The sequence below is a fragment of the Stegodyphus dumicola genome, chromosome 9 (genome assembly GCF_044657685.1).
Source record: "Stegodyphus dumicola isolate Sdum_Otavi_A_Nest chromosome 9, ASM4465768v1".
Taxonomy (NCBI): domain Eukaryota; kingdom Metazoa; phylum Arthropoda; class Arachnida; order Araneae; family Eresidae; genus Stegodyphus; species Stegodyphus dumicola.
In genome coordinates, this window is record NC_140776.1 from 71,327,780 (window position 1) to 71,350,266 (window position 22,487).

The 22,487-nt window shown below is 32.0% G+C and overlaps 1 protein-coding gene and 1 long non-coding RNA gene across 7 annotated transcripts in view; one reads left to right on the top strand and one right to left on the bottom strand.

The window, feature by feature from the left end:
* The window catches only part of LOC118199241 (clavesin-1-like), a 69,841-nt gene that overhangs the window by 12,350 nt on the left and 35,004 nt on the right, over positions 1 to 22,487 (bottom strand). For 3 of the 6 annotated variants that reach the window (XM_035371047.2, XM_035371043.2, XM_035371046.2), the window contains 2 exons: positions 4,917 to 5,103; positions 90 to 335 (listed from right to left, as the gene is read on the bottom strand). In XM_035371047.2, coding sequence (XP_035226938.1) covers positions 90 to 335; positions 4,917 to 5,079 — 409 coding nt within the window. In that variant the 5' untranslated portion in view covers positions 5,080 to 5,103. Of the gene's footprint in view, positions 1 to 89; positions 336 to 4,916; positions 5,104 to 11,441; positions 11,669 to 19,073; positions 19,210 to 22,487 lie in introns of those variants that run through there. The other 3 variants (XM_035371045.2, XM_035371044.2, XM_035371048.2) reach the window with 3 other exon arrangements.
* LOC118199242 (uncharacterized) overlaps positions 862 to 22,487 on the top strand; it is a 62,308-nt gene continuing 40,682 nt past the window's right edge. Inside the window, exon 1 of the long non-coding RNA XR_004759914.2 lies at positions 862 to 1,173. This is a non-coding gene — a long non-coding RNA (uncharacterized LOC118199242). The remainder of the gene's footprint in view (positions 1,174 to 22,487) is intronic.

A 22,487-nucleotide genomic window follows, 5' to 3' on the forward strand; every position in this document is an offset into this window, starting at 1 on the left:
AAGTAAAAAAACAGTTACTTAAAGCTTTGTTGGTAAATTTCATTCAGGTTCTCTATGTCTTTAAAGGTTTTATCTGTAGAAAATATTACCTAATTGTACAAGTAAAATTGCACATCCGTCTGGACACCTCCATGGAAGAAATGAAATAATTTCGCTGGTTATTCCCTTGACACACTCTTCAAAGTTTATTTTCTTGAAAGAATCTGGATTCTGCTTTCGAAAATTATCAAAAATTTTTAAATGAGAGTAAGTTCGAGACAAATTAAATTTGTTAAACCTCAGGAACACAAGTAAATACATATCTTCCAATTCTATGGCAGCTAAGTCTTCATCATCTGTTTAAAGAAAAGGAAGAGACGTAAATAACAGATACAAGAAGTCAATAACAGATACAAGAAACATCAATTTTAGAATTATAAATTGCATACAAAAATTTATACATCATTACAAAATAAGCATTATTTGTTACAATCTTTCTAAATATAAGTGGTATATATCATATCCGTGTAAATATGAAACAAATGCAAGAACAAGCAAAGAAATTTCAGGTAGTCAGCTATTAAGTGGTATAATAAAAAGTTTGAGCACGATTTTTATGGTCTGATCCAATCGATCAATAACCAAAATTGTAATTGCGTACTTTCGTGGGCACTTTTCAATTATATAATTAGTTACATGGATCTAGGAATGTAACATTGTTTAAGAAAAAATTGAATTTCACTGAAAAACTAGACGTAGATAATAGAGATTTTACAGTGTTTTATTTTAAAAAATGTTTTTGAATCCTAATGCTAGTTAGAGGCTGTATAAGTATAAATTCAATTAACAAAATATTTTTAAACACTTATTATCCAGTTCCCCAGGTGATCCGCCACAGAATTGAGGTGAAAGTAGAAGTCCAACATCCTTGAGGATCTGACAACCATTCTACTATGAAATACATAGAGAAGACGACAACAACAAACACTTATGATATATTCTTGTGTTCATGAAACTTCATGCATCGCAACATCCATAGAGAAGGAAGGAAATAAAAGGTCCGAAATGGTTTTTGTATTCGCTCCCTTGAAGCAGTGACAACCCCCTTCCGTGTTTATCAAAACATTCAATGACTTAGCACTAAGATAAGACTTGACTAGGTGGAACTTGATCTAGGTTTTGACATGTTTAGAGGTAAACATTTTATATTACATTATAACATTCATAAATGTAAGTATGTGTGCATATTTTCTTTTTCTACAGTATTTAATTCTTCTACAGTATTTGATTGATTTGAAGTATGTGAAAGAATACATTTTTAAACAACATTTCACTCTGAACGGAATTAAAAACTATACTTTTGTCAACCTCAGAACAGTTTTAACAAATTACGTTAGAAAGAAATTTTAATGCAATTCGATTTTACTTGTTGAACGATTACAAAATTTAAACGTCAAAGTTTTATTATTAATGTAGTAAAATTACTCTTATTTTTTTCTATATGAAGAACCTCTTTTTGAAATACTTTCTCAAATATGAGATAATATCAGCTTCTGAGCTATTTTTTAAATCAAAAAGCACAGTCACTCTACAATTAATGCTATGTTTGGCTTATTTCAAATTACAGCACTTTTTATTTTATTTTTTATACATAAATATGTTAAATATTATTGATGATTACTGATTTTCATGTACTTAATTTTCTATAAGGATTTTGTGAAGGGATAAAAACGTTTTTTTTAATATTATTTAAAACTAGTAAATGAATTATTATAAAATATAAAGAAATTATTCTTTTAATACTTATAAAAAAATTCTTCTATCCCTTGGATTCGCCATTGCACATTATAAAAAAATTCTACCGTACTACTTCTTTTCGTAAGCGTCTCGCTTTACAACACCTATTAATAGATTGTTTTCCAGTACGTACAATTCTTGCTTAAATAATTTTACAAGTGTATTTGTCAAGCGAATTTCAGTTTCTGTTTACAATTAAATGTTAAGGTCATTTACATACTTAGATAATATTTGTAATCAATTTATGTTTAGATATATTAATTTTATTCATAGTAATATTCGCAGGAGTTGAATTAAAAACCTTCTTCGTTTCCAGATACATTTATGAATAATTTTACTTATTTAATCAGCGGCAAATGCATTTTTTAAAGGCATAAATGCTCGTATTTATTTAATATTTTTCATTTTAGGCACAGAGAAATAATTCTTTTAATACTTGTCAAAAAATGTTATGATCTTTGAATTCAGCAATACACATTCTAAAAATTCTACTTTATTTCCTCTTTTAAGTACGTATCTCATACACAGTAACTCCTACTAATGTTACTATGAAAACAAAATTTAGTTATTAAATATATCTAAACATATAATGATTATAAATATTATGTAAATATTTGACAAGTACACTTATAAAATTTTTTAAGCAAGAATTGCTGGTACTGAAAAACAGTCTATTAAAAGGTGTTGTAAAACGAGATGCGTACTAAAAGAAGTAGTAAAGTAGGATTTTTAGAATGTGCACTGGTGAATCCAAGGGGCAGAAGAAATTTTCGATAAGTATTAAAAGAATAATTTCTTTATGTTTCATAATAATTCATTTACAAGTTTTAAATAATATTAACAAAACGTTTTTAAGACGTTTCTAGTTTTAAGACAGTCTCCAAACGTTTTAAACGTTTTCCAGTTGAATAATTCTTTCTTAAACAGTTTCGTAAACATATTTGTGAATTCTAGGTACATTTATAAATATTTTAATTTAATATTTGCGCATTTAATTAGAGACAAATGTACGTTTTTAAAGGATATTCATAAATACTCATATATATTTAATATTTTTCATTTTCAACTGTTAATATACTTCAAATATTTCAAATAAAACTGTTTATGAAAAGCCGAGACATAGTCAAGAACAAAGCTCAGTTATAATATCAAAGCAAGATGTTGAAAAGATGTTATTCACATGGTTTGAAACAAACCATACAACTAAGTGGGCACAAGGAATAAAATTCATTTAGTTTATGAAAAATAGAGCACATGCCTCTCGATCGGATAGAGATCAGAATCCATATGAACCCTATATTTAGTTGTAAGGCATATGAAGCTATAGTTAGTTGTAAGATCTTTGCTGTTTTAAGAAATCAGTCTAATGATGATTTTCAAATTCAGGTATTAATCTCAATTAGGCATGAGTATACAGGTGCAATGAATGATGACAATATACAAATGTAACTAGGTCATTCGAGTGAAGACTTAGAGGGAATTATTGTTGCAGGTCCAACAAAGAAAAAAAAAAGAAATAAGAATGTAGACAAATAGAAGAGGAATAGCATATTATGAAATAAAAACAAACCGGCATTAGAAGGGGGAAAGTAAAACTTTTCATTGTTTTCGAAATGGTATTGCAAAGAAAACAAGGAAGAATATTCTTTTGCACCCGATGAAGTCTCAGGAAAGTGTTCAAGAAGCTGTACGTTTTGTTAAATATTAACTAAATAAAAAAGCTGAAAAAATATTACAACTTTCAAAATAAAATTTTTTTATATCAAATGTAGAGCAAACCGTTCGGATAAGATTACGAGAAATACAAATGGGTAAGCTGTAATATTATAGATGTCGTATTTTCTGAGGAAAATGAAAACTTGTATAAACTAGGTACAAAAATGGCTTTTTAGAATAGCTCTAAATACAAGAAACAGTTTTACTGTAAGGAAAATTTTATTTCAATTAGTGAAGTTGAAAGTATCAAACTAAGTCTTAACGGACTGTAAGAATTTGTAAGAATTCAAATTTAAAAAATGGTCAAAGATTTAATACTTCAACGCTGCAAGCAGTTATAACTCTAATCGTTGTAAATGTAAAATTAAATTAAAAAATCCTCTATAACTCCAAATGCTATAGGCGCTTTTTCTGCCAAAATATAAACAATTTAGCAAATTAATAATAATATTGTATTTGTAATGTAATTTGCTTGAAGTTTGTTATCTATTAGAAATGTAATTATGCTGTTGTAATATTTCACTTGTAATGTAATGTACTTGTACTGTTGTAATTAATCGCAGAATCTGGGTTTTCAGTTTTTTGTGCCTAATTATAACATTGACCAAATTTTGTTGGTAATTATTATTATTTAACGCTAAATGTGATTTATCACATTTATCAAAAGGCGGGGTTGTTTTAAATACTAATCGGACTTTTTACTTCAATCGTATGTTTATGATAAAGTATAATCATTTTTCGAATTTGAAATTATTTTGATTTCTAGCTTTTCATTTTTGACAGATATAAGGTTTCAAGATTAAAGCTTGCAGTTAAAAGGTCATTTAGATAAATTATATGGTAACCATACAAAGTTCTTTTCAAAGTTTTAGCTTGTTTACACAGAGTTAATTAAGCTGGCATTGCAGTGAACTATCTGAATTAATTTACGGGTAATGAATTCCGAAGAAAATTAGTCTTTCTGAGGAAAAACCATTTTTTTCGTTCTTTTATTTTACCGTTGCTTCACTTTTTTCTATTGCACAGACTATTCTAAGAAACTAACAGAGTTAAGTTACAGTGATAGCATAATAGACAAATAATTAATAATAAGCGCAATAAAACTGCAAAAAAGAATAGAAATACAAAATTAAATAATATTAAAAAATAAAATTTTAAATTAAAAAAATGTAAAAATTTTAAATGGCAATGAATGCTCTAAAAGTGAAAATTAATCAATAATAGTTCAGATAAGCACAGCTATGTCTTAGCGTTATTTTTCAGTTATATGAACTCGTGTCTAGCTATATTAGTATACTGAAATATAAAACAGTTTAATGTTTCAGCAGAATTATTTAATAGATGAAACTACAATAGTAACAAAAGTGTGAAGATGACATTTATTATCCAAAGTTTATAAAATTTAATATGAAATCGCAAATAACCTTTGATCATTTCTCTTAATTGCTTCATACTTTGTTCCACACGGTCAGGAGTTTCATTCAGCTTTATCTCAGCTTTTTTCTTGAAGAACTCTGGGACATAATCAATATGGAATGGTAAGATATTAACGCCAGTATCTTCTAGAGTAGATTTCAGAGCACGCATATTCTCAGGCAAAAACTTATAAATCTGAAATTCAAGAAAGGTATGAAATGCTTCGCTTCTGGGGAAAAAGCCATTAATTTATATTTCAATAAAAACATTTTTCCTTGAATAACTGTTTCATTCGCGTGTGCTTTTTTAAGAAAATCCAATTACACTTTCTAAAAATGTTTTTAGATCTTCATTTATAGCATAAATATCTTTCAAAAGTACGTCATGAAATCTTAAATAAGTATACAAGAAATTGCATTGAGTGCATCGTTCCGAAAAACTCTGATTATTTTATCCTGTCTGGGTTATCGCCCGTTTGGACTGAAAAAATTAAGGAGCTATTGCAAATTAAAGTTGGGATTTTAACTTCTTATTTTTTCTTATCTATTTTTATCTTACATGTAAATTTACTTATATTGTTACAGCCACAAATGTAAGGTAAAATTACATGCATACTCTTACAACCACGGATGTAAGATACAATTACATGCATTCTCTTATAACCAAGGATGTAAGATACAATTACTCTAACAACCACATTTTAAACTATAATATAATAAGCAGTTAAAATTTAACGTGTTAAATTATAGGTATTTTAGGAACCTTATAATAACTACTGTCCAAGCGGTAAGAGCGCTCAAGACTTGTAGTTAGACACAAATTTAAAGCTCGGCGAACGAGACAGGTGCGTGGGAGTCTTCGTGGTTTTATCCATGCGTAACGCGAATACGAACTAGTTTCTCTTAAAATATCCTTCCCAAAGTCATCCGGCCTTACGCAGCTCCCAGTTTTTTCCCATAAATCTGTCTGTGATATTTGTTTAGTCTGTGGTATTTGTTTAAATAAATATCATCGCCCTGTATTACATGTAAATAATAATACAAACCTTAGGAAACTTACTTTAAACTAAAAATATGACTAAACGGCCATTTGCAATTTAGAGTGATTTAATCTCTTATGGTAATGTTTTACACAATAGTAATTTAATTTTACCATGAGTCACTATGAGTCAGTTCTTAAGCCGCTATATTTCTGTGTAATCCAATGTAGCCAAAGCGGAAAGCATGAGTCTAAGACACCACTAGCATGAAGAAATGCGTTGGAGGGCTGTCGAAAGGGTGCAAGACATTAGACGTTGCGAGAGAGCTGAATGTGCATCTTAGCGTAATTAGTAAGCTGTGGAATCGTTACCACAAAGACTAAAACACATGTAAAAGGCACGGGTCTGGATGGTGGAGCATTACCAGAACTGCAGCCGAAGCCCACTGTTGCTGTGTGCAAGACGCTGTGTGCAAAATGTCAGAAAGACGCAAAAATGTAAGTAGATCACTAACAGCACGACAGCTGCTTTCGCATCGCTTTACTGCTGCAGAAAGACCCATATCCCGTCAAACTATATCGCGTCATCTGCATGAAGGTGATCCATACGCCCGACGACCTATGCTTTGCATTCGTTTGTTCCCATCGCATGTCAGAGTGCAGTTGAATTGAGTTCATGAACATCGCAGTTTGACACCGGCGTAATGGGTCTACATAGTCTTTACAGATAAGTCTCAATTTAACATCCCGAACGACTTTTGAAGATATGGCAAGAGGCAAGGACACGCTATCGGATACCAAATTGTCGAAAGGAACCATTACAAAGAAAGAGGCCCACTTGTATGGGCTGGGATAGGCAATGAACTGCCGCACCGACCTCTACGTGATTCTTTGTGGTTTCATCACAGCCGTCGGATATCGTGACGAAATTCTACACCCTGTTGTGCGTCTTCTTATCGCTGCAGTCGGTACTGACACGATACAGATGATAACGCCCTCCCACATAGAGCTCGAGTGGTGAGGGTTATCTGGAGGGTGAATGTTTTCCTGCTAGGTCATAGGACGTGAATATCATACAGCATGTGTGATGAGACGACGGACAGCAGGTCGCAGTGTGTCGTCAGGCACCCTTCACGAGCTCGGACATGCATTACAATAACAATGGGCTCTATTACTACAACAAGTGATCAACTACACTATTGCCAGTTTGCCTCGCCATTGTCAGTCATGCATTTCAGCTAGATGGTATCATACCCGTTATTAACGTTATGTTTCCATTGAACATTCTTCCGATCCATTTGGTCTTTCGCGATGCAATGGTCGTAATACATGTGTTTCTGTATGTCTTTGCTATACTGTTTGCTGTGTAGTCTAAGACAATGGCTTAAATATTTGATTATAATGGTGGCGTACTAATATTTTTCCTCTGTTGGGAAACCTAGAGTGTTTTAACACTCCAGGTAATTTTACGCCTTTGATCCACAACCATTTTACATCATCAGTGTAGTCATCATTAGATTAGTTTTCATGTATAAAGCTGCTCAAAATTTTGATTTTATGATTCGAGATATCAGTGCGAAAATTCGTCATATCTGCACTTGAAGTTAGTTAGTTACTTTTAGATGGGGATGTATACCCGTTATTGTGTTAATCCAGGGGTTCCCAAAAGTTTTCAGTATGTGGCGCACTTGCAGTTTTTTTATTTTCTACGGCGCCCCAGTTGCAATATTTCTACTACAACGGTTAATCAGACACAGAAATAAAAGCGACATTTTAGTGGAAAAGTATAATTTTAATTGATAAGAAAATATACGAATTAAATACAGATAAAAGAAATCTTCAGTGGCAAATTAGGAAGTCAATGTGACAGGTGATAATGTGACAGTTTTTCAAATTGCGGAAGGCTTGATACAGCTATTCTCATTTCTTGCTCCACAATGATCTTCGAACGGTATTTGGTCCTTAATACAGGAACTGCTTCAAATTCATCTTCACGTTGATAGGATGTCGCAAAGGTAATGAGGATACTTAAAGCTTTAGAACTTTAGAAGCTGTATAATACACAGTATGTATTAGCTTTAGAAGCTGAATAACACATAGTATGTATTAGTACAATGTAGGGAAACTATCTTAAGTACCACAATCTTTCAATTTTCTTATCCACAACTTCAACGTTTTCCTAAACTCTGTAATCTTTTTTACAAGTTTGGAGATGCGCATAGATTGCTTTGTACAGGCAGATTCAAGACATTAGTTTCTCAGGTATGCCGCGCTAATATACTAGCTTTAGCAAAATGTCTGGTTAAGCAAAATTACTTAGCCATCGCATGACCTTCCTCTTGCAGAAAAGTGTGAATTTCATGATGCAACTCAAACGCACAAGACAGGACATTGTCAAGTGAAAGCCATCGTGAATAGCAATAAGGATGTATGTTCAACTTACAGGTTTCTATGACACATTCCAACGCCAAATTCAATTAAGGATTGAGCGATTCCGACGCAAATGCCTCTCAGTAGTCTACACAGCACGCGGTAATTTGCTGCAAATTAGTGTCTACAGTCCTTCATAGTGATCGAACACTGATCGAGTGCCATCAGTACATACACCAGCGCCCTATTTCCAAACTAATTCGTTTTCCGTTATAAACTAGTCAAGCATTTTGAACAAGTCAATCCTTTGGGTTTCCGATAATAATCTTAGAACAGAAGATCTTCAACAATAACACTACCATCCAGGAAGTGTATATAATATATAAGATTTGCATTTTTTTTACAGTAAGTAGCCTCATCTAATTGCAGACTGAATTCATTTCATTTAATTTTCGATATCAACTGAACATTGAGTTCCTGAGCTATATATTAAATGCAAAGACTAGTGTTGTTGGATAGAGGTATGTTAGAAATGAATTTTCCCGCAACTTTTCCCACTAATATTAACCACGTCGAGAGGTAGCCGGTAGAATAAGTTCTGTGACAGCGTGCGGTGTTTTTCAGTTCGGTCTTCGCAGACTTAATAGAAGACTTAATAGTTCGGTCTTCGCAGACGGTCATTAATATGCGTTATTCGGAACTAACACTTATTTAGTGGATACAGTACTTTGCTTCGGTAAATGTTGCAATTTCTTACCCCCCTCCCGAAAAAAAAAAAAAAAAAAAAAAACACCCGCTAAATTTGTCGATGAAGTTAGGATGAATGGATTCAAGATGTCGCTTTAACTTACTTGGGAGCATAGTTTCGAGTGCAAAGATTTTTTAAGCAGACAATGCATCTGCCATCGTTGACTTTCATCATTGATTACTTCTATCGAAGTAAAATAATAAAAGTAACTATCATTGAAGTTACGGCATTTTTACTTCTTTTCTCCTCCGCCACTTGGCGATGCTTTATCATTCAAATTTGAGCGGTCGTTACTATAAATTTGTTCGTTTAATAAAAGTCTTTTCATTTTGCGAATCATATCTTTCATTTTGCATTAAGGACTCGTCGATTTATTGCAATATTTCGTCGAGATCACGACTTTTTCTTCATAGACGTATAAGACTGTACGACTTTCCCGCACGCACGAATTCGATACTAATAGTCGCGAGCGGCAAAAAGAAATGCCAACAGATGTCAATGCTGAGAAGACAAATATTGCAATCTTGTGACAGTAAGTAACAGATGCAAAAAATATACGAAAATAACTTAATACAAATCTGACTCAGTAGCATGGAATTATTTGAAAATTGAAAGAACTAAATGATAAAATAAAATGAGGCTTTAAGAAATGAAATTGATAGCAAGAATTGCTTTATATTAAAATAGAAATAAAACTGTTAAAAATGTAATTTAAATGGTATTATATGCACAAAATAAATATAAGTATTGAGAAAAACTTCAAGAACTATTGTCTCAAGAAATGGTATAAAAATTACTGAAACGTATTAATGAATGCATAATTAATGAAAACTTAGTGAAAAGCATTAATGAACGTATAATTAATGAAAAATATGACCGAGAGTTCAACGCGCCTTGTCTGTCCGTGATACAAGGCAAGAGGCGCTTCGCGACGCACACTTTGGAAAGCCCCGTATTAGTCATTTCGTTTTCTCGCTATTCTATTGCAAGTTCGAATTTGGTATATTACTTGATAACAAAAAAAAAAAAAAAAAAAAAAAAAAAAAAAAAAAAAATTGATGCGATAACTATTAATGCCTGCCATCATAAATACAAGCTGAGTATTTTAATAACAAACTTCAGAGAAACACAAACCTGCACTCTTTAGAGATAATGGATACCTTTTTCATTAAACATTTATTTCATTTTAGCCACTTACCAAACATGCCATCATAACTTATGATTTACAGCTCAAAATATCCTGTGATCTTACAACATTAATTTTATTACCATAATATTTCATATGGGTAATACGTTATATTTCTTCATAAATACAATGCACTTAATAATTTTACGTGAGACAATGAATTTATTTCGGTTGCTTATAATGAAGTTGGGATCACAGAAAGTTTTTGCAGAACAATTAGTGAGGTTCAAAACAACATTTATCTTATAAAAAAAAGATGTGACATTTTCATCGGTAAATGATTTGCATTTTCATTTCTTCTTGATTTCAGTCAAAAAAAACGGGGGGGGGGATAGAAGATCCCAGTGTTCAGATAAATTCCGACAATTTATTGCATGGTTTCATATAAATGCTAAGAAAATTAAATAGCAGGCTAAGAAAAAATGAATCTATATATATATTATAAATTATTATTTATTATTTTACATGTATTATCAATTATTATTTATATGTATTATCAAGGAAGTTACGTGTATCGTAAACTTATTTTTACCATTTACTAAACTTAAAATACAGAAAAATTTATAAAACATCACATTTTATAATATATACCACATCAATGAATTATAAAGTAATACTTGCTTATTATAATTTGTACAAGTGTTGCATGCATAAATGGCTCAGAAAGTCCTATGGATATTGTTATGAGTGTTTTCAAATATCCTGTTGATGGTTTTAAATATTACAGTTTTTCGCAGAATGATCAATGAGTTTAACACAGCATAGTTACAAAAAGGAAGGTGTAAAAGTTTTATTAGTAAACGATTTGAAACTGCATTTATTCTTGATTTACTTATGAAAAGAGGCGAAGAGAATTTATAACAACTTATTTCGGAGTTCACTACAAAAATGTTTATACAATTTATTCCATGGTTTCATATAAACGTTAAAATGACAATCTAATCTAAAACAAGATTTAGATATACTGCATCAAGTATTTTTCCAATTTACCATAAGTTAAAAAGTAGAAAATATTTTAAAAACATCGCATTTTATAACATATACCATACTGATGGATTACAAAATTTTACTTACTTATAATTCATACTTATTATAAATTATACAAGTATTGCATTCAGAAATGACTCGAAAGCTCCTTTGGATATTTCTATGGGCGGTTTCAAATATTACTATATATTAGCTCTTAAAAACATACCGTAAGGAAAAAGAAATACTAAACTTCCTTATTCAGAGAGAAGCAAGTTAGCTTACCTTTGAATTTCTACTGTTATGCACTTAAGTTTCCTATTTCTAACACAGAGAATTCAAGTAATTACCATACGAGTTTAAGTTGACAGTCTTTTATATTTCGTTAAAAGAAAATAACATTATTCAAACTTCTGCTATGCACTTTGCAGTTTTCAACAGTTTTGAAACGTTCAGCTGATTTCTTTTCAGGTATAAAAGTTTTGTGGAAAGGCGTTATTTTGAACCTAATTGCATTAAGAAATGAATGCTCGCAAACAATAAAAGGAAAAGGCCCGTGACATCATTAGGATTAATTTGATCAAAACACCTTCAACAAACCATGGATGCAACCACCTTCGAGAAACCAAGATAAAATCATATTTTCCTTATACATGACGTTAAAATGATGTTGATTTTGAATGATAACAGAAAGGAATTTCATTGTGCATGACATTCAGTATTTAAGTTTAATTTTCTGACGAAACTTTTATTGTAATTTGAAACCTGAGGAAATAATTCAAGGTAATAAAATGTTCGACAGAAACTCACCATAAATCCTGATGCATAATTAATTTTGATGTGTTATTGCACGCAGAATTGAAATCGCAACCACAAATTCATCGAACTATATATAAACTTCCATACTTAACAAAAGAAATGTGAGATTAAAAGAAAGGCAGATTTGAAACTGTAAATCTTTTACATCTGTCTACCAGTACAGTATACAGAAATCTACTGCAACAGCGAGTTGAAAATTGCATAAAAGTTTGAAATTTAAAATTAGAAAATAATATTTGTTTTTTCTTGAAATTCAGATTTTCTACGACAAACGATGGTCTAATCATAAGTTTGATCGAATAAAGTCTGAGGTATTTTCTCCGCCTTTCCAGCATGCCTTAGTGGTGTAATGGTAACACAGGGCGTATTCGAGAGGTCTAAGTTCGAGTCCGATGAGGGTATTACATATTTTTTACGTCTCCTGCTTTAAATTAGCTTAATGACTCTACAAAACTAAAGAATCGAATCTCAGATGTATTAGACAGCTGTGAGTAAACCAGTACTTTCATATTTTCTTCACCAAATTTTAGATATTTGGTGATTTTCTAAAATGCTGCAATCATCTGAGCTTTCGGAAATTTTGAATAAATCCGTGAATTCTGATTTTTCTATTATTTTTTATTTTGTATTCCAATATTTAGATTACTTTTAAATTTATGTAATTTTACCAAAATATTCGAACTTCGTCTACTGATGTTACACAAAATAGATCTCGTAGTTGCTAATGCTATGTCGTCATCAAGAAAATAATTTAAGTAATGCATGTCTATTTTGTATAGGTAAACATAACAATAACGATTGTTTTAAATTCTTTAAAAGTTCACTGACACAAAACGTATTAAAAACAAAAAGAAATCTGAAAGGTTTCAGATTTTAAATTACGTCCAAAGAGGCGTTTTTTAACGTTTTGTACCTTTATTTATTAAATACCATGTTCTTTGCACTTAAACCATAAAATTCAGTTCAGTAGCATAGTCTCAAAATAATTTAAAATGAGCATATCTTCAGAATTTCCGATACACAGTTCCGCGCTCCCTGGAGATAAAGAGTTTAGTCGTAGAGTGTTGCCATTGCTCACTTTAAAATCGTTGAGTTTGTTACTCAAAAATTTGTTAAAGTTTTACAAAATATGAAATCGATAATAACACAAATTTCAAATTTCAAGTTTGGTCTTCCACATGCCCATATTCGTAGAAGAATTACGTCATTCAAAATTCGATGGCTCTATGTACCGTTGTTTTATCACAATACGAGAAATAGACATACATTTATGCAGATTTTTCATTATTTAATTTCTTCAAATATAATGCAAGAGTCTAATATTTGGTGGCAACAGTTTGAAAAGTGAAACGAATATTTGTAGCGATTCAATGCAAAATCGCAAAACGAAACCAATAGTCCTTCAGGAACAAAGCCCCTTTATACTAATAAGGAGAAAAGTTCTATTTGATTCTAAAAGATTTTGTTTTGGTTGTCTGAAATCAGGGCATAATGTAAAGAAAGAACTATAACGTTTCTGCGTTAAATTCAAAGAGACATTTTTTTTCGGTAGTATATCCGAGCACAAACCCTTCGAGTTACTAAAAGAGAATGCGTAATGTATTGATACATAATATTCAAGTTCTTTTTTAATCTGAAATTTTTTATCAAACATCGTAATAAAGTTAATAAGACTAATACTGAGTGTGAGTTTTGTGCATTAATCGATACGGAATTACAGAAGTCACATATTTTAAAGACTTCATCTTTAAATATGAATTACGAGCTAATTAAAGAAGGAATTGCACAAAATTTTATTCGGAGGGACAGAAACAAATGAATCGAAACCTAAATTTTATAAGATTTATTTAGGTATACTTTATGGCAAGCATCTTTTTAATCTGGAAGCACTAGATCAAGAAATGCTTTCTGGTGACATCCCTCGAATTAACTATGGATCCAGGATTTGACAACTTAAAATTTCTGGTATTCTTATAAGTGACATGATGCAAAAAACCCAAGTTCTATTTAAATATTAATTAGATCAGATATAGCAAGGAACATCGTTACAAGTAAAGGAAAGAATTTAAAGAAGGTTTAGTTTCCATAAAAATTAAATTAGGCTGGACATTAATAGGAAAAGATACTGAAAGTCACAATAGAAGGAATATAAATGTGACTCGAGCCTGTGTGCTCGCGAGCTTGATACGGCTCTCGCAAGCAATTTGTGCGGCTCCTGCATATAAAATATATGCATGAAATATGGTAAAATAAAATTATTTATTGACCAAAAGGAATTAATTAATTAGTTTAGACTCTTTTTACAAAGTTATCAGGGATTTATTTCTATTTAAAACCTCCTCCATTACTTCTATAATGATGTAAATATGAACTTGTGGCTTTTAGAAAATCTAGATGCGGCTCTAGAACATTCTTGAATTCAAACGTGCGGCTCTTACTAACATGAAGTTTGGCCAAGCCTGATCTATAGTGACATTAGAAGTACTTTTATAGGATAAGCTAGTGCTTTAAATAAGTTTAACTGTAAAGAAATTGAAATTTCAGCTCTTCAAAGAAGATCCGGTGGAAGTTCATTCCTCCTTCTGCATCATGGGGGAGTGCATGGTGGAAGGAGAATGATAGGTGTTTTTAAACAACTGGGGCTAAGAAAAGTTGTTGGGAAAGCTGTACTGGGTTTTGGAGAACTACAAACATTCTCTATGACTGGGAAGGAATCATTAGCGCTTGACCCTCTGACTTGTAATTTCCGAAGATCAAAGTAATCCAGTTCTCTTGACTCCTAATATGTTTCTGAATGGTGTTGAAGAATTTGGAGTACCTATCTTAGTTAGTAGAAGACTTAACTTAGTAGCAATTCAGAATCTCAATAAACGATTTAAGTACAGACTAAGATTGAGAGAAAATTAATAGCGAAGATTTCGTAGTGAATACTTAAGCCATTTGAAGAAGAAGATCAATGAAAGATTGTCGAAGAAAATAAAAGTCGATGACATCATATTCATCTGAAGATCTTCATATAAAAAAAGTTTAGACTAGACATTTGCGAAAGTGAATGAGTTTCTTCCAGAACACGATAGTAAAATTAGACTTATACGTGTCAAGACAACATCGCGTATATTGTTACAAAAAATGCAAAGAATCTGTCCGTTGGAAATTGTTGGGCATCAAGATGCTGCTGAAGTAACAGAAGACTTAGCTCAGTCCAAAAGAGAGAAGAAAGAGAAGGAAAGAGAAAAGGTAAAAGAATTTTGTGAGACTCTACCAAAGCATGCGGTAGTGAGATTAAAACTCCTAAGAGACTGAATTTATAAAATATTGTTTGTTTGTAGTAAAGTAATTTTTAGTAGTGTAGAATTCCTACTTTGTTTAAGTATTAGTTTGTTTCTAGGAAATAGAGACTGTAATGATAAAACTTATGCCAAGCAACTGTTTTCTGTTAAGTAACTTATGCCAATTTTTTTTTTGGCCTTAAGATTTTTTTGCCTTAAGATAGGATAATGTTGGCTATCGATCAGCCACGCCTTTTGAAGTTACTTTACTTGGTTATCCATAAGTGAAGTGCTAGATGATTACATCTTTGTGGCAGAAGCTACGATCATTTACTTACATTCTGTGAGACTCTACCAAAGCATGTGGTAGTGAAATTAAAACTCCTAAGAGACTGAATTTATAAAATATTCTTTGTATTGTAGTAAAGTAATTTTTAGTAGTGTACAATTCATACACTACTAAAAATTACGACGGAAACGGTTTATTTGTATTACTTGGTTGCAGAGGATTGCCAACAGTGTGTTTTCTTCTCTCGTAAGATAGCGGCATGTGAAACCGAAATGTACCTGCATTCTTGAAAGTAAATTTATGTTTTATTACTCTTGCCACAGAACATGATCCGATAAAGTCTGTTTTACCGAAAGTAAATGATCGTAGCTTAATCATCTAGCACTTTCGCTTATGAATAAATGTTTATCTCTCGAACCAGTGGAGAACATTTCAAATTTAAAGCACTGGGTAAATTGTTATAAAGAATTTAAAATCTTTATCCGAAGCTTAGAATCGTTAAACGATATCTCTGCAAGTTATGGATTTATACTCTTTTTCCCGTAAAAATAACAGGAAACACTGGCGTAGAAAGAAAATTGAACTTTCTTATGAAATATTAAAGACCCTGAAAATGCATAATTCTTGAAGTCGCCAACATTCGGCATTACATTAACAGATACCAGCGGCGCCGACGGAATAAGTTATATGAAATGCATGTTTTTCATTTAAATTGCAGTGCAGAAAAAGGCTTTTAAAACGTGTCGAATCATTTTAGGAAATGGACTCTATAGGAAGAAAATATTTCATATCAGGAACAAAATGAACTGGCTTTACAAGCATTTCGAAACTCGATAACTCTAAAGGGAGATCGATGTGAAGTTAGACTTTCATGAAAAGATGAAATATGACTTTATATGGCTATTTTTGAATTTTACCTGGCAATTTAAATCAAACTTGACTTAAACACAAAAATAAAGGCAAATTTGAAAAAATAAAGAAATATTTGACTTGACATAAGAGAACTTATGCACATCATAAAGGAATAATAGACAGTCAATTTCAGGAAGGCTTAATTGAAAAGGTCGATCCTGATACTGCATCGGGGAAAAGAACTTATTATATTCCTTACCTTGCTGTCTTCTGTGAAGATCAGAAAGCGATAAAACATCTCATTGTTTATGATGCTTCTTCAGAGGAAAAATTATGAATTTCAAAAGGTAATTTATTTCAAGGACCAATTCTTCTTCCTCAACATTTGGAAGTGTTAATAAATTTCCGAGACTTAAGTATTGTTAATGATTTGAAGTCTAAAGGTGCACTAGTTTACACGACTACAGCAGCTACAGTTAAATTTGTACTTTTACATTATTATTAAAATTTTTTATTATTACTCCTTAATAAATGTTTTTTTACAATGCATTTCCAAGCTGTTCGATTAATATTAACTTTGAAAGACGAGGATTAAATATAGACCCGTTTGTTTAAATAGTCTTTGCTAAAGCATCAAGATTAACAATATTGGTTTATTCCATATCAATCCTCCGTTTAAGCGTTACATGATGTAATAGATGTACTTAGGGAAAATAAAGGAAATACGTAGCCTTCGTTTCATTTGATGTCTCCAGTACTTTTGTTTCTATAAGATGGCAGTATCTCTTTTGGGCTTTTTTTTGAGACAAGAATACCTGGTTATTGTTGTTTACTTGTCCATGTATTTCATGGAAGAATAGTTGACAGAGTCTCAACGAGGTTGGATTTCTACTTCCATTCTAATTTTGAGGGAGAGCAGCCATGGGGAGAACCAAGGGTCTCCCACTCCCCTTCCCTATCACCAAATCACACGAGAGGGCTTTCGGCTTGCCATATACGTAATTAGAATGCCTCCATGCCGCAAAGACACTATACATTCTCCGGGATTCGAACCCGGGGCCTTTCGGTACCGCAGTAGGCTCCCCTAACGACTAAACCGTCTGGTCGGCAGAATGCTTGGTTATAACTACTTTTTGGAGGTACTTTGAAAATAGATTTTTTATTTTTATTACTAAGTTTAAAAATATCGAGATAATGATGCTGGCTTGCAAAGAATATTCCGAGGGTTCTTGTTGCTCGTCTTTATTCCGTGGCCTCATAATGGACAAACTGTTGCAAGTTCCTTTCTCTGATAATATTAAATTTTCTGCTATGCTATTGTTATTCTCTTTATTATATCTAATACAGCTGTGGAAAGAATCGAAGAAAACTCAGCTTTAATTTTTTTCGAAAGGCGACAAAATTGCGTAAGACTTCTCATGTTCAGATTTGGGAAAAGACTGATTAAATCAGTTCCTTGTCTGAAATATTTGGAGTTTGCATTGATAATGAATTAAATATTAATGAGCATTTGAATTAACGGCATAAAAATGCAGTAATGTACTTGTGCGTTCTATAAGTAATTTTATAGCTCAAGTTCTTTTTATTAAGGAATATGTCCTTAACAATATATACTTCAGTGTGATTTTGTCTGCTATATTTCATGGAACTGCAACATGGGCTGAAGTACAGTAGAATTACGTACAATTTAATGCACAGACACGTATATTTTCAGCTATACTTGCGGTCAACGTGCCATGAGCTAATTTCTGTTTAACACATACTTTACTTATTAATTTAGGACTTTAGTTATTCTACTTTAAGAGACAGGGAAAGCGCATCAGCATTATTTTCTACAGCTTTATGGTACGACACAAGAACTTGGTTTAAATGCGAACAAATTTTTAACTAACATACTTAATATGATTTATTCTAAAAGTAATATTGAGCACACACACAAGCACAGCTTAGAGGGAACTTGCGGTTGGCCCAGTCGTTAAAGCCGCTATACACCAATAATTTGCTCCAGACTAAAACTTCTGTAAACAGGCTGGATGCTCAAAGTTTCCATGGTTTTTCTTATGTGTTCTTATGTGTCAGAATGGACAATCATTTCTATTAGAAAATACCCACTAAAGTATCTCTCTGTATAGGCCAGTGTGCTGTCAAAAAATAATCTAAACTCTAAATTATGTTTTAGTTCCACAATAAACACAAGAGCATTTTTGGAATTTTTTATGGTGTGTGTGTGTGATTATGGCAAAGCCTCGAGGGCTATCTGCCTAAGGGAAGGGATGCCTTCGTGGAGGACTTTCTAAGGGAAACTGGCTCGTATACACGTTACACATGGGGAAAACCACGAAAACGCCCATGCAGCCAGCCCGTTCGCGGGATTCGAACATCGGGCCGAACTACCAGTGTTCAGCGACTTTACCGCTCTTCCGCTGGTGGGCGGAATTTTTTATATTTTCCGTGCATTGACAAGACTTGCATTATTCTCAGTATGGCTAACTGATAAATTTTAGACTATATTTCTTATTATAAATCTCATATTTATAAAGAAAATTAGGTTTGGAAGTATTAATAGTAAGCAATAAAACTAGTCTGCAGAAAGTTGCGAATGTTTAAAAAATTGATATATGAAAATAATGTTAAAAATAAGAAAGCTAAGCAAAACAAAGTGAATGAACAAAGGAAATTCGTACTTACCTCTTTCCATATAAATTCTGAAAATTCCAATCCGCGTTTTAGATCGTGAAAAGAAAAAGCTCTTTATCTGCGCACGAAATTACTTTCGCTTTCAGTTTTCCTCCGGATTTTCAAATGTGTTGATAATGATGCTCTCTCATTCTATTCTGGTTTTACTGCCCTATCACCTCGACCTGGAATCGGCTATTGGAGGGTTTGCTAAGATCATTGCACTTTCTATTGCTTCAGGCTGTAGTTCAAGGACAACGAGCAGTACCGTTACTTTTAAAAATTTACAACTGATATTCATACATGACATTGAATCTAGACTATTAGATAAAGTAATATTTCTCTGAGGTAGCGCAGATTGAAAAGTATTTTTCTCTCGCTCATCATGTATATATGTAACGTGTTTTTAAATAAGTTTATTCTTCTTTCTACCATATTATCTTTTACCGGCTACAATATTTTTTCTGTATCGTCTTGAATATTCAAGAGAAAGCTTTGAATATATTTTAACCTTTTCTATCTTTTCTTGAAATCTGTCCTAAGCATGAAAATCCCTAAGAAAGAATGCATTTAAATGAAAATCGAACAATTGCTTTATTTTCTACTAATCGTTCTTCGTCATTATAAGTTGCTTAATACATTCTCTTTAAGAAATAATTACACGTTCATACAAAGATTGTTGCTGTAAACAATGAGAACAGAAAGTTATCTAGTGAAAGAGATAGAACAGTAGATTTGAGAAACCGAAAATATCACAAAGTTCGGCGACGAAAAAGTAAAAATAAATTTTTTGTAAAATGAAATAGAACATATGCTGCGCAAGGATGGCATAATTTAAAATGTCAAAATTCGAAATGTCTAGCTTTTAAAACATTCGTTCTTTTTAAAGTGTAACTAATTAAAAACCAAATTTAAAATGCTTTAAATTCCAGTAGCCGTATTTCAAGTGTATAATTGCTATACGGGACTAGAGATGATTGCGTCGTATAGTACGAGTGTATGCAATGTACAGGGCAGGAAGAACTAACAGAATTATCACTTTTTCCTGCTTTTTCCCTTCATCATGATTTATGGTAACCATTCTGATCCAAATCATCAAAAAAGTTATTTCTCAGATATTTTACGAATAAACCTCTGGTAAACAAACAAGGGTATAAATTGGGCAGTTTAAGAGCATTTTACAGCAAACGAGGAGCAACTAATATTACTAAGATATCTGTTTAGAACATTATTTGTGAAAAGAGACGAACAACTATTAGACATAAAGAAGTTTAATAACGTGTTGAAGTTTCGGAGAACTGTAGCATGAATCAAACATTTCGTTTGCAAAAACAAACAAGAAAACTGTCTACTAACGGTGGTCCATTAAGTGCTTCTGACACTCAAGACCTTAAAATATTTTGTGTGTGGAAAGCTCAGATGGGTTTCTTTGCACCTGAAACTAGGGCATTTCAGTCTGGCAAGTCAATTCCTCCGAACTCTATATTTTCAGCTTGGCACTGTTTCTTGATGAAAGCCAATTTTTTCGAATTAAAGGAAAATTAAAAGAAACCGAACATACAGTTGACGAAAAACGTCTAGTTCTTCTTTCTAAAGACTCAAAATTTACTAAATTATTTATAAAGAGAGAACATAACAACATTTTATGCGCACAAAAATCATAGGAAGCTGGCTAATATGTCGAAACATTGCAGTAAAACCAGTGAAATAAATTACAGCTCAGTTACTTAAAAGATCAGCTCATACTTTCTGTAATTGCAGAAAAACCAGTGTGGGTTTCACAGGTTCTGTACGTCAAATTTGGAAATTACATCCAAAAGTCATACATTATATTGTTTGCTTGTGCTGTTACACGAGTATTACATCTGGAACTCTTTTCCGGTATGTTTGCAAAACAAATTCATTTTGACACTTCGACGTTTCATCTGAAGAAGAGAGACATGTTGTACCTTTTATTTGGACAATGCAAAAATATTAAAATATCCTGCCAAAGTTTCACAGGTGCGGGTAGAAGCAAAACCAGACTATAATTTTACAAGTTAATTAAGGAAAGCACCTTCAAATTTTTCAAGCAAATTAAAGCTTGAAATGGAAATTTATTATAGAGCTTCCGCCATGATAGGCAGGATTCTAAAAACGTCTTTTGAAAACCATTAAAGAACCGTTAAAAATATCCTGAGCAGATATGAACTTAACTTTGAAAAATTCATTACTGATCTCATGGAAGACGAAAAAACTGTGAACAGACGACCTTTTACGTACATTTATAATGACTTATTATGAAACCGAATCACATACACCAGCTCATTTTCTATTGAGTGGACATAACTGATAGCAATACAGCTTTGCTGATATTGTTATTCAGTTTTATGTCCTAGCAAAGAAAAATTAATATCACAAATGAATACTTCTCCAGCAAAGAAATTTTAATAAAAACAAAAGCAGTATCAGAGAACATTTATAAACAGATTTTAGGGAAATGAAAAAAGTCGATATCTTATTTTATTTATGAAATACTCACTTCTTCGGTACTTTTGAAACTAAGAAAAACCTTGACTTAAGGTTGACTGATGATGCAGTTTTACTTAACGAGCAACCTTATTTAAGTACCTGTGGGATTTCAGCCGCAATAGTTCAAGTTTTGAAAGGGCGGTGAAGTTCTTGCACGATAATGCGTGATGAAACTAAAAGACGGAACTTTAAGGAGACCTGTAAAAGTGATATATCCCCTTGACTCAGACTAAAAAATGAATTAAACGACCAAATTTCAATAAATATTTTTATATTTCACGTATAATTAATTATGTAACTTGAATTAATTATCTGAATTTAGAATTTAATACTTGTAATTAAATTTAATATTTATTTACTGGATAATTTTTAAATTTTTGCGCTGTTGGTTATGTTTGTAATTTTTATGGAATTTCATTTTTTCCTATTATGTTTACATCAGCTGAATGTACTTGATATTGATCTGTAAGTTGCTTTTTGCATTTGAATTATTATTTTTTTTTTTTGTATGCCGAAATAGGGATATTGATTTCAAAATCATCATGTGGGAAATATTGCGAAAATCCCCAAAAGGTTAATTTGTAATGCCGTTCGAGGGTGCTTCTCTTCTGCATGTTGAGAATTTTCTGCTTTGACGATCTCGCAGTGATTAAGATATTGATCAGCGATAATTTCCTGCTAACTGAAATAAATGTTTTTTTTAAATATGTTGCCTTCTCTTAAATTTTATTGAAGTTTAGAAGAAATGCTTATAAAAATCATTTCATCATTCTGGTAAATGGAATCTATATAGGAGTATAAAATATTTCTGATCCAGAAAAAAAATGAATTTGCTTTTGCAAGTATGGGAAAAGGCCCATCAGAAGCCGAGCGGTAAGTGCCGCTGAACGCTAATAGTTCGGTCCACGTTTCGAA